At 36.0% G+C, this 12,464-nt stretch overlaps 1 protein-coding gene across 3 annotated transcripts; it reads right to left on the reverse strand.

Moving 5' to 3' along the window:
- Positions 1 to 282: 282 nt before the first annotated feature.
- Positions 283 to 9,548, reverse strand: LOC106051497 (uncharacterized). 3 transcript variants are annotated; one of them, XM_056016527.1, is made up of 3 exons: positions 9,460 to 9,548; positions 1,897 to 2,209; positions 283 to 985 (listed from the first exon to the last, which is right to left on the reverse strand). In XM_056016527.1, exons 2-3 carry the CDS (start codon positions 2,173 to 2,175, stop codon positions 641 to 643), a joined length of 624 nt encoding a protein of 207 aa, XP_055872502.1. In that variant the 5' UTR covers positions 2,176 to 2,209; positions 9,460 to 9,548; the 3' UTR covers positions 283 to 640. The 3 variants fall into 3 exon arrangements, with proteins under 3 accessions (XP_055872502.1, XP_055872501.1, XP_055872500.1); XM_056016526.1 differs by having other exon boundaries at positions 9,349 to 9,492; XM_056016525.1 differs by having other exon boundaries at positions 9,339 to 9,492.
- Between the last annotated feature and the right edge of the window lie 2,916 nt (positions 9,549 to 12,464).

Genomic DNA, 12,464 nt, shown 5'->3' on the forward strand with positions numbered 1-12,464 from the left:
TTAGCAATCCATGATGAGCAGTTATGTTAGATATTAGCACCTTCATTTCATTTCTTAATTATAATTTTATTTGATCATTTATCTTTTGTAAACTTTCATTTATTAAATTATTTTATTTATAAACTTATAATATTGGTCTGTTCTTACTGTTAGTTGCGGTGTGCCTGTACAAAATCTTATATGTGAGCGGGATAAATTTAAAAAACTTCCCCTAGACTTAAATAAACAAGCCCAATATTTACTAATTAAACATCTCGTCACAACCATAGACAATAAATTCCAAACATTATAATTAAACTTTAATCTAAACTTCAACCATAGACAATAAATTTCAAACATAGACATCAAACTTCGACGTTGCTATAATAAATACAAAAAAAATGAACTCCATACATATGAACCTATAAAATGTGATTCTAAAGTACCAAAAATCGCACAAATATAATCCTATGACTTGTAAAAAAGAAATCATAACTTTATCAGCACTTCTCTTTTTCTGTACACCGAATATACCAGATATCAAGCTTTTAAAACTTTTTTCCGCCATACTTGAAAATCTCTTTTTTTTAAAGGTCTTCTTGGCATTATGTGCAATTTATCTATAAGTTATTCTAACAAAATAATAATTACTATTTTGAACCTACACTATGAGTGCTAACATAAAAGTAATAATTACAACATAATGTTTAAAATATTCGCGCTCAGATCCATTGTCTTCAGATTTCAGAGGTGCTGGAGTGTTCCTGAGCATGCACACCCTGTTCACCAGTTTCATGTCTGGACTGGTGCAGCAGATGGTGTCGTCATAACCTTGACATTTCTGGAACTCGTAGTTCTGGTATAAGTAAGTTCCTGCGCCGCAGATCTCGCACCGCGAGCACGAGGAGGCACAAGGCAGGTTCATGTCTCTAAGGCGAAAGTAAGCGTTGGTACACATAACAGTTGCGTCCCTTGTCTCCGTGCAGGATTCTGCTTGGACCTCAATCTGAACAAGTCAAAATATATTATTAAATAAGAAAAATCTAAAAATGCTTTTTTTTTTTTTAAAAAAAAAAGGCTTATGCGAATTGTAATTGTATCAATTAGTTTGGATCAGTCATGTAATTAAATTTGTAATAGATCTAGACCAACAACAATAAGTATGTGCGATTAATAATACTTTTGCCAATTGTTTTTGTTAGCGCTATTTCAAGCTTTTAGCTTTCTCAATACGCCTTGATCCTATCACTTATCTGGACCAGTTGGGAAAATAAAATGGGGGGGGGGGGGGGAGAAAGAGATATCTGGGGGAATTTTACAGTAATTGGTATTTATAACAAAAAAAAAGGGGGGGGGCATGAATTCGAACTCGTCGCTCATGCCTATTCAGGCAGACGTGCTATCCACTCTGTTAGTGAGGTTCTTATGACTAGAGAAGATTGTATAGTTATATATTGTTTGTTTCAATTTACCACCACATCAGTCAAGTAAAGCTTCTTTCCCTTGTTCGAGATACCAAACAAAGTAATTAATTACCAATAGTTAAATAGCTAATTGGTACTTTTTTAAATTACCAAATTCACTTCGCCTCGGGCCTCCAATTATTTAAGGCCGGCCCTGGTGTGACGAAAAACAAATGGAGTCGTCCTGTATGTAAGCCCTATTTACAATAAGAAACTTCAATGACAAGTGAGAGTCGTGACACTCAATGCTTGCCCGTCTTCTTAAAAATAAGAAACACCGATTTTTCGATGCCTCTTTGGGCCCTATTTAGTCATGGCCCAGGCGTAGTTAACCCTTTCGCGCTAAGGTTGCTACCCCACTGATTGTAAACTCGTGTAAAGGAAAACACTTGAGAAATCGTGTGAGACCTTAGCCGAGATTAATAAGGGTTAAACTAGTGAAACGTTCACTAACCCCATAAGCCTTCAAACACGGCAAGCAGCTGGCGAATCTTTTCTCGGACATCAGCTTGGTCATGAAGGTATCTGACGGACATGGCAAGCATTTAACTTGGGTTTGGTTAAAGTACTGACCGGCACCGCAGCTTTGGGTGGAATCCAACAACAGGGCCGTTGTCTTGTAGGTCAAAGACCTGGATGGGACGTCAGGGTCACAGAAGCGGTAATTTTCTTGAGCGCGTATGAAAAGTGTAAAAACAGAAGATGCCAGTAAGATGCCAATGAGTTGCTTCATTCTTTGAGTTCAATTGTTGCTCGTGCTTGTTTTCCTTTAAGAAAAAGAATCAGAAAATTATTGATCGATGTGTTTTTTTTAGTCATCACTTATTATAAGGACCTAACACAAAAATGTGACAGCACGTCATACACCTCAGGATCCCCAGGTACATAATTGTATTCTGACAATTATCTTTTATATAAAAAATATTGTAAGGTGTAAATATGTATGCTGTATGTTTCTTATAAAAACAAACACCGTGTGACTAATGTTTATGAAACTTAGCACAAATATACCCCAGATCATCGTAATATAAGAAGACCTCCATCATTTGAGCTATTATATTGTATAGAGAAGTTTATATAAAAATGACACATATAGAATTTCTACTTGTATTATAAAAATATTTTCTTTTTTGGATACTGAGGTTTGTGCTATTATGGGCAATGGAAGCTATGGGCCATGGGTAATAATGAGTGAACATTATACCAACTAGAAATTATTATTCAGATAGGTAGCTAATAGTACAATATAATAATATGATAAGAATAATAGTAATAGTTATTACATTTAAGATTGAAATTGAAATTCCTTATTCGGAAAAACTACAACAACGAGGCTACTTATTTCTGTAGAAAGTAGTTTAAAGAATCATAGACATTCATCGAATGACAACAATGTGATATCAATTTGACCACATCTCCCTTGACATCATCAAGACAGCTTTTTCTATGCTGCATTTTCTATGCTCTGCACTATGTAACCAATGAAAATGTATAAAAATAAAACGGATAAAAACAGTGGCGTAGCTAGGTTGGGGGGAGGAGGGGGAAGAATTTGAACAACCCCGGGCCCCCACTTGAGGGGTTCCCCCAAATGAGTGTCCAGAATTTTTTTTTTTAAATAAATTAAATAACACGTCACTGCCATGTAATCTTGCTTTTCACGTTCTTATATAAGTTAATGACCCTGTTGTATGTATTCCACACAGAGTATTAACACTTTCCGTGCGGGGTGACTCTCAATTTCAAGGAGTAACTGACTAGTGTCGTGTTACTCTCAGGAAGTAAACTTAGTATATAGTGTAGTTCAGTGATGCCCAACCTTATTCGGCCGAGAAGAATGCATAAAAATTCTTGCTAGCTATGATGGAAGAAATGTGTCCTGAAAAAAAAGAATGCTGTTGGAGCAGTGTCGCGGGCCACATCAACAAAAAGGTTAAAAAAAAAAAAACGACAATAATCCTTTTTTTTTATTACGAACCCTTTAATTCATAAAAGGTTTATTCTAAACCAATTTTTAAACATCCGGCTGCAGAGATGTGACGCCAAGTCGCTGCACTTAATCTAGAATTTTAGATGTTCGTCCATGAGACGAACGATTCATCTCTACAAATGTTTATACTTCTGGCACTTTCGGTAGTCATGCCCACTAGTTTCTCCAAGGAAAAGAAAGATCCTCTGTGATGGTTGTAACTTCTTTGACATCACTGTACCAGTGGTTGTCCCATGCATGCTCCTCATAGCTTCTAACTTCTATGATTTAAAAACGGCTATTTCTACCGCGAATAAATACCTAGATTTTGAGCGGTATCAGATGTGAAGTAGACTTGTCAGAGTCAAAAGTGAACATTTCGAAAAATGTTTTTTTTTTTTATGGTTTTGAAAAGAATGGTTATTTTTACCCATATCTTTCAATCGCCTTCTAATCGTCATGAGAAAGTCGCACTGCTCCAACAGTATTCTTTTTTTCAGGACACATTTCTTCCATCATAGCTAGCAAAATTTTTTATACATTCTTCTCGGAAATGGCTTGATGTCTCATCAATCCTCCATTCTAGATGTAATCTAACAATCACGTCCAAGAATGCCGCTTTTTTTGTTTATGTGTTTGTTTCTTAAAGCTGTTGAATGCTACGTTCTTTCAAAACAGCCGCCCCTCTTAACAAATTTGTTAGCTTATCGGTAACAATTCATTTAGCCTAACGTGGGGAAATATTTTTATTACTGGAGGGGTAATTTTTTACCCTTCGGCGGAAATCACGTCACGGGCCGGATGTGGCGCGCGGGCCGTATTTTGGGCATCACTGGTGTAGTTTATTTCATAATCCTTATCATTTAAGAAGAAAGAGCACTGAAAACAAAGGAGACCATGAGAGTGTCGAAGAAAAGTATCACTATTCAGATGATTCATTCAAAGATGCAGCAGTCGAAGAACTGAAAATGTCTCTTGATGAAGGTAGTAGTACTGAAGAGACTCTATGGGAGAAACTTTTACCAAAGACAGAGAAAACATCTGAAGTTAGTGATGTCAGGTGATGGTCTTCCAAAATCACTTTCTCCAGAAGTGGAAGAAGCTGTAATTAAGTACAAAGACTTCGGATATATCCAGCCTGGAATTATATCTGAAGAACTTCGAGTAAAGATTGTGTTAAAGGGGAGATTATTTGTCCAAAACAAAGATGAACGGTTTTTGTTTCCAGTAGAGTTTACCCAAAATAAATCACGAAGTTTAACATCATGGTTCACTAGAAAGCTTCCAACAGGAGAAATATACAACCAATCTTGGCTCCTCTTCTCTCCACACTTGGGGTATTTGTTTTGTTTTGCATGTGAACTGTTTTCTGAGGCATCAGAAAAGACACCTAATGTAGGGGTGGGCAAGTGTTTTATGCGGCCCGCGAATACCAACAGAAATCATGTGTGCCCACAGTATATACATATAAAAATGCTAATCTATTAAAACTAATTCAAAATATCTCTATACAGTATAGAAACTCTCTCATTATAAAAAGTCTAAGACACAATCTCAGGCCAGTATTTATTCAACTTTTTTTAAAGAATATCCTAACCATAAACTCTAAACAGAAAACTTTGCACAAAGCTGCGTGATTTCTCCTCATACTATAGAGCTACTAAAACACAATAGAAGTCATCAAAGCTAGGGGGCCTTAACCGCAGGCAGTTTAGAAAAGTACTTGAATATTTAGAAACTAAATATTCCGATGTATCAGCTGGCTTAGCATAGGCAAGGAAATGAGAAGAATATAAATTCTCAAGGAAGAAATGTATATGTTCTTTGAAGGACATTGACTGTGACCTTGCTACTAATATGTCTAATGGAGAGTGGAAGACATTTTATGTTTTTCATGGTAGCTATTGCAATGGGCTGCTTGCTTATGTAATGCATGTTAAATCTATTCAAACAAGGCTTTCCAATTTCTCCAGGCCAGCAGGTGAAAACAGGTTTTGTAATTTTCCTTTGTTGAAAGGTGAAAATGTTTCTACTGAAATGGTTAATAGTACCAGACTTATTTGGATTCCTTAATTATGGAATTTATAAAGGCAGATTTTAAGACGTCAGGAACCAGTCTTCAATACCATCAGCTCACCATTTAGTGCAGAAACTGATTCAGTTCCAAAAGAACTTAACTCCATGCAAATTATGACCTGTAAGAGAAGTTCAAGTCCGTACTTCCGAGTTAACTTAATGGGTGCCAGAAGCTATATTTCCATACTTTAAAAAAACGTTGCTACTAAGATTTAACATTATTTGGGTACACAGACATATGTGAACAAGTATTTTCCACACAAAAAAAACTGTAATCACAGGTCGATGGTGAATGACTGTAATTTGACAGCAGTCACAAGTATAACAACTAGAAAGCTAGTTCCATAATTCAGGAACATTACGCACGAGTGTAAATAGTTAAATACTTCACATTAAGTACAACTGTACATTTGTGGTGAAATGTTATGATATGAAAAGACAATAGCAATTTTTTTAAAAATTGTTAAATTGGTTTCAGAAATTGCTAACTTTTGTGGTAATCCCTCAATTTAGAGTGTGAAAAAAAGGAAAAGCGAATGTTTAATACAGCATAAATATGAATTAAAAGACATTATACAGTTAGCTAGCTTATTTTTCTAAGTTGTAAGTATATATATATATATATATATATATATATATATATATATATATATATATATATATATATATATATATATATATATGCGGCCCGCCATTCCCAAAATTTTGTTAATGCGGCCCTCGATACAAAAATGTTGCCCACCCCTGATCTAGTGCATTGAGCAAACCTGGAGTTTGTTTCACCAAATGGAAGAAACCTGAAAGACTGAAAGAACATGAAGAAAGAGTCCACCAAAGACAAGCTCTTTTGAAGAGGAATTTAGAAGAAGAAAAGCTTAAGGCAAATCTAGATGAACTGTCTCATGTTTCATGCGCAAATTTTTAAAAAGGAGAGTAATACAAGGTGGTCCGCAAGAGAAGAAGCTACGTCGGCAGTTTCCTTGCATCTTGACAAAATTATCAAGCTGTTGGAGAAACTTTCTGAATCAACAACTGAAAGAAGCTACAAACGTCTGACTCACAAACGGGAAGCTGGTGAAGAAATTAAAACCCTTTCATGCTTTCTGCCAAAATGAGGAGAAACGGACGAAACTGATCGGCCAATCCATAGAAAAGCAAAAGAAGGTAGTGAATGCTATGGATTTCTTTCCTGTAATCAATCTTGGAGTCTATGGATGATGATACACTGATGAAAAACTGTTATTTTTTCCTGTTTGATAAAATACAGCCAATCGCTTGTTCAATGATGCACGAGCACTTTTCATCATCAAACCAGTGCGCCAATTGACATATTGAGGAATTTGGCTTCATGTGGTAATGATGTGTGCTCAAACTTTGCAACATCCAATCGAATACTAACTTAGGCCTCTTCCAATGCGTCATGTGAGAGATCATTCTCAAAACACAAGTTCATCAAAAACTACCCCAGAAGCACAATGAAGCCAAATAGGCTTAGCTTGGCTTTAATGTCAGTGGAGTCACAAATACTACACAATATCAATGTAGATGATGTTATAGATGCTTTATCTGCACAGAAAGCGTGACGTGAAGCGATAAGAATTGAGATTTGTCACTTGTGCATTATTTCGCCAATAAACAACGATATTATTCAGTAAAAGATTCTTAATGATAATTTCTTGTTAATTTTACTGCTATACTGTACCAATTAGAATGTAGGCGTATATATCTATTAAGTACATTATCTCGAATTATGTCGAATGTCAAAAAGCAAGGGGCCCCCAAAGAAGTCAATTCCCCCGCGCCCCTAAATCCCTAGCTACGCCACTGGGTAAAAACTACAATATTAAGTCACAAACTCAAACTTAAATCGCATTCACAGCAGACAGCTTATTGTGATTGACCACATACCAAGTAATTCTACAGTATACAGAGTTGTTTTTTCCCACAGTTTATTACTCAGCTTAGTCTCTGGTTTAGTATTTTGAAAAAAAAAATCACGAGAGTTTTTCATTTGCTTTAATACTTACATTTTATGGGCTGGGCTGGGGATGGAAGACTAGAGTCATGGTCTAATAGCACCTACTGTCACTGTATTCTATTAAAGAATGTCACTTCATTTGTTTCTCTTGTCACATTGACATGTCTTACTGAAACCCGAGACGTAGACGCCGGTAGTCTATAGTGTCTTGATGTGATTTTACACATTTGCAAAGTCTTACTATATCCGTAAAGTCTTTTGAAACAGATATTTCTAAATTATTTTTTTTTTTGCTTACAATCCTGCATCTACCTGCCATCCAATATGCACTGATCTTATAGACAATGAGAGATCGATATTGATCTAGTGAAATACTTTGTATTATTAATTTGTAGAAGAATGGCCCCAAATGTACATGCTGCTGATCCCATTTTCTTTTGTCTTTTAAATCAAAGACACGTATTTACATTCCTGGTGTATTGTGTCTCTCTACCAGGTTCCGGTTTCATACCTATCCAGGTAGACAGAAAAAAAGGGGTCTGGTTTCGTAAACTAGATGCAGCCTTCGGAATGTGTTTGTATCGACCCCCTACAATTATTTTCTCTTTCCATCGCACACACACACACACACCTCTTCACATATACACATACACACAACTGACAAAAGTATACACTTATACAGCAAGATTAAAAATATATGTTTATACTGGTATTTACTTCTATGAGTTAGTTCCCTTGTAATATTAGACATTTATTTCCCTGATTCAGCTGTAATATTTAAAAGAAACAAATACTGAAGAAAACTGAATAAAGGAGAAGACAAGGTGAAGCTATGATTGCTTCCCAACGAATTTACGAACACTTACGAAAATGTATACATTTTACATCAAGGAACTCTATTATAATAGAACTTTGTCAGAATTTGTATCTAAATATTTATGTGTAAATTAAACACTTGTGCATATACTCCATCCTCCAATGTAAAAAAAAACAACAACTATAGTCTATATCTTAAATTTAAAAAAAAATATATATCATTTCATTTTTATAATGTGAATGATAAATATAATATACACAGTGTACACAGAAAGACACAACGATAAAAACACATTTCTTGTTCCATTTTTGTTCTCTTTGCCTAGTGCCTTTAGAGCATGGAATGGGTTGCCTGAATCATCCAGAAAAAAAAAAAAAAAACAAGCCTTAGCAAAGTTAAAGTCACTGATTAACGTGCATGACTAGCTTAAGACATGAATGAAATGCGTAGCACCTAATTCTCTTCTCTTTTAAAGTAACGTCTGTACTCTATATCTTATCTTATCTTATATAATACAGACGTTACTTCAAAAAAAAAGATGATTACGTCCATTTAGTCATGCATATTAACCAATGACTTAAACTCTGCCAAGTCACTGGTTTTCCTGGCTAGATCAGGCAACCCATTCCATGCTCTAATAGCACTAGGGAAGATATATAATTAGTTAATATCTTAGAAGAGAGTAAGCTGATCTGGCAAATGTGCGTTAATTAATATCTTTTCCAGTTGAACTAGTTGAAAATGTATTACCATACAGACTTAATGTGAACATATGTGTTGTCTCTTTTTTAACCTATTAAAATAGCTAGAGCCTATAAGCCTATGTTAAAATTAATAAAAGTATTTAAAAAGAATAAAATTAAGATTGATGTGATTGCATCTAAAAAAAAAAATCCAATGATACTATAAATTAATTAAATATTTGGATTGGATACGAAAAAGGATCATCTTAAACTTAAATTGAAGCCATTGTCTACTGTATTAATATAAGAATTGCAGCCTGTGCACTATTTTCAAAGCTGAGAAGAGAGGAAAGGACAGAACAAAAAAACCTACCTACAATTACATTGTCATTACATTTGAATATTAGATAAATATAAGATAATAACAATCACACAACTTGGAAGCAAATCTAACTATAGGAAACCGGTGTACACGCAAGAATTGAACCACATACCTTCGTGTGTGTATGTGTGCGCGCACATTGACATTGGTGGTGGCGTCTGAGACAGTCTGGGCGTGTCACATCTGTTGCTGGTTTAGATCTACGGACACAGTAAAGTTTACATTTTAACCTTCGAGGGTTCTCAAAATACTAAGTGTTGTGCACATAGGCTTACGTCGCATTTCTTTCCGTTGTTCTGTTACACAGCATTCTCAAAATTAAGTAGAACTGCACGGAAGAGAAGGGGGCGCGGTGGCTGAGTGGCTAAGAGCTTCGCTTCCGAACTTGGGTCATGGGTTCGAATCTCGGTAAAGACTGGGATTTTGAGTCCACCCAACTCTAATCGGTACCTGACTTTAGTTGGTGAAAGTAAATGCGAGACGGTTGGTCGTTGTGTTGGCCACATGACACCCTGCTCGTTAACCGTCTGCCAAAGAATCAGATGACTTTAATTAACATCATCTGCCCTATAGATCGTTAGGTCTGAAAGAGAAACTTTACTTACTTTTACTTGACCTGTAGGAGAGAGAAAAGAAAGAGAGATAACGCGCCCTTTGTTCACGTAGCCCAGTTTAAAGTTGGGTAGGCCTACTTCTTATACATACGTTTTTAAACATTTTTTTTTGCTCATATATATATAGATTGAGCCTATATTTATCAAAATGTCGCGAAATAATTTAGTAGCGCAAGAGATGTATTTGAAATGTCGTAAGTGTAAAACAAGATTGATATTGTTCATCTTTCGAAAAAATCACGTCTTTCTGTGATTTTATTTGTGTTCAGTAATGGACCTCATTCACCAATCGTAAAAAAAAACAAAACATTTAGTGACGTGATAATATATATAAAACAACGAAAAAAAACAACTGTGTATTAAAAATTAGATCGTAATTTGTAGAGAAGAGAAAGAGAATCACGTGGCTAAATGTTGTTTGTTTACGATTGCTGAATGAGGCCCATTGTTTAAAATAGAAATCTACACAAAATTATAATATCAGAAACACAATCTCATCATAACATCAAGACATCTTCACATCATACACTCAGAAACAAATGATCGTCACAAATATATGTCTAAATTCCAAGAGGTACAATACAGGTATATAAGTACAACTAAAAAAAAAGGAATCATTATAACTGTTTTAATGAATAATATCGTTGTTAATTGGCGAGATAATGCACCAGTGAGTGACTAATCTCAATTCATATCGCCTAAATCAGTGCTGTCTAGTATTTTTGGCTCAACGAGACTAGAAAGATTACATGACAGTGGCCTGAATGTAAAAAAATGGACATTCATTTGGGTGCCCCCTCAAAAGGGGGCCCAGTGATTACTTTCGAATTTGGACCTCCACCCTATCTACGCCACTGAAAGAAAATAATTATATAATAAAGCGCACGTCCTCTTAAGACCATGTACTTCAGCTCGCACAGATGGCATTTCATCGTCGTCGCTCTCTAGTTTGTGCGAAAGCTTGGCATAATATCTTAAATATGACAGATGTTCCAAAAAAATGTTATAACATACAGATCTCGGAAATGTGATGACCCGTAAAAACTGTATAGTGTAATCTGGAGAATTCACACCTTGTAGAATTCAAGAGCAAGATTAATACTTCAATTCAAAAGGTATAGTCTCCTTGTTTCTAGCGTCAAAATTCCTTTAAATTAGTTTACGTCAAAAAAAGGTTGCAATGCTGTTCTTAATGGTCCCGCGAATTCGTTCTGCTGGAGGAGGTTTGGGGTAGAATGTATGATAATTCATTATGTATGTATGTAGGCTTGTTTAAATAAACTTCCACTCTGAAGGAACGTCAGAAAGATGTAAAACAAACAAAGCAATATGACCTAAATATCATGTCAACAAATGTTGCGATCTTAATAACTTCGGCACTTCGGCTCAATAGCTGCTCAATAGATAATCTTGATCGTTTTGGTGTAATTAAGCTATATAAGCATCATATATATATATATATCCTTGCACGAGACGTTACATAAATACCCATGCTACGTATAGGAAATCACACCCTTACGCTGATGCAGGATTTTACCTACTTGGGATCAACTATCGCCAATAACCTAGATTTAAACACTGATTTGACGAAAAGAATTGGAAATGCTTCTGCAAGAATGGCAAAACGCTCCAAGCGTGTCTGGGAAAATGCCACATTGACCACGGCAACCAAAATGCTAGACTACTACGCCTGTGTCACCTGCATGTTAGATGAATGAATTCCTAAAGACATCCTCTTGGCTGATGGAGTCAGATCAAGGGGCCGCCCTAGACAACTTACAGAGATGTCTTCAAGAGAGACATGAGAACTACGGGTAGGCAGACTTGCGTGCTGAACCTTACCGGGAGCAAAAGAAACGAAGTGGCCTTAGTCAAGAGAAAGAAAAACATCTGCCCTATCCGATAGCTCTAATATATATGCAGTCAACAAAAAAGCTAGCTGTTGCATATAGGCCTTCTCTCCCGCCTTTTGTACTGCAATGCCATGCTAGCAGGTATACCCGATGACAAAATCGCCAAGCTGCTGACACAAGATGTCAAGGACACGACCAGCTCAAGAAGGCATAAAAATAACTGTCATATTATATCGCTGAAAACTAATTTTTCTTACTAGACTATGATTCAGTTCGGTTACGGTAAGGACGGTTCGTTCGGTTCGGTTCGTACCGATCAGTTGTAAAGTTCGGGTTCGGTCGTAAGTGATGTTCGAGTTAGGTTCGGGTCCGGTTCGTTTCCCATCTCTAGTAGGCCTATAAACCCGGGACCATCGAGACAACCAAACGACAGTCCAGCGCGCATACCGTCTAAATATTGTCTGTCTGTCTCCAATCTAGATATAATATAGATCTTCTCTATTGTGACGAATTTTTATAAATTATTTCGTTTACCAGGGACGTTAAATTTCATTGTAACAGATACACTAGTCTAATTCACGGGCCCGTTTATTCAAATTAAAAATAAAGGAGGGGAGGTTTCGGCCATGGGAACAATTTACAAATCAACG

Source organism: Biomphalaria glabrata, chromosome 17 (genome assembly GCF_947242115.1).
Source record: "Biomphalaria glabrata chromosome 17, xgBioGlab47.1, whole genome shotgun sequence".
Taxonomy (NCBI): domain Eukaryota; kingdom Metazoa; phylum Mollusca; class Gastropoda; family Planorbidae; genus Biomphalaria; species Biomphalaria glabrata.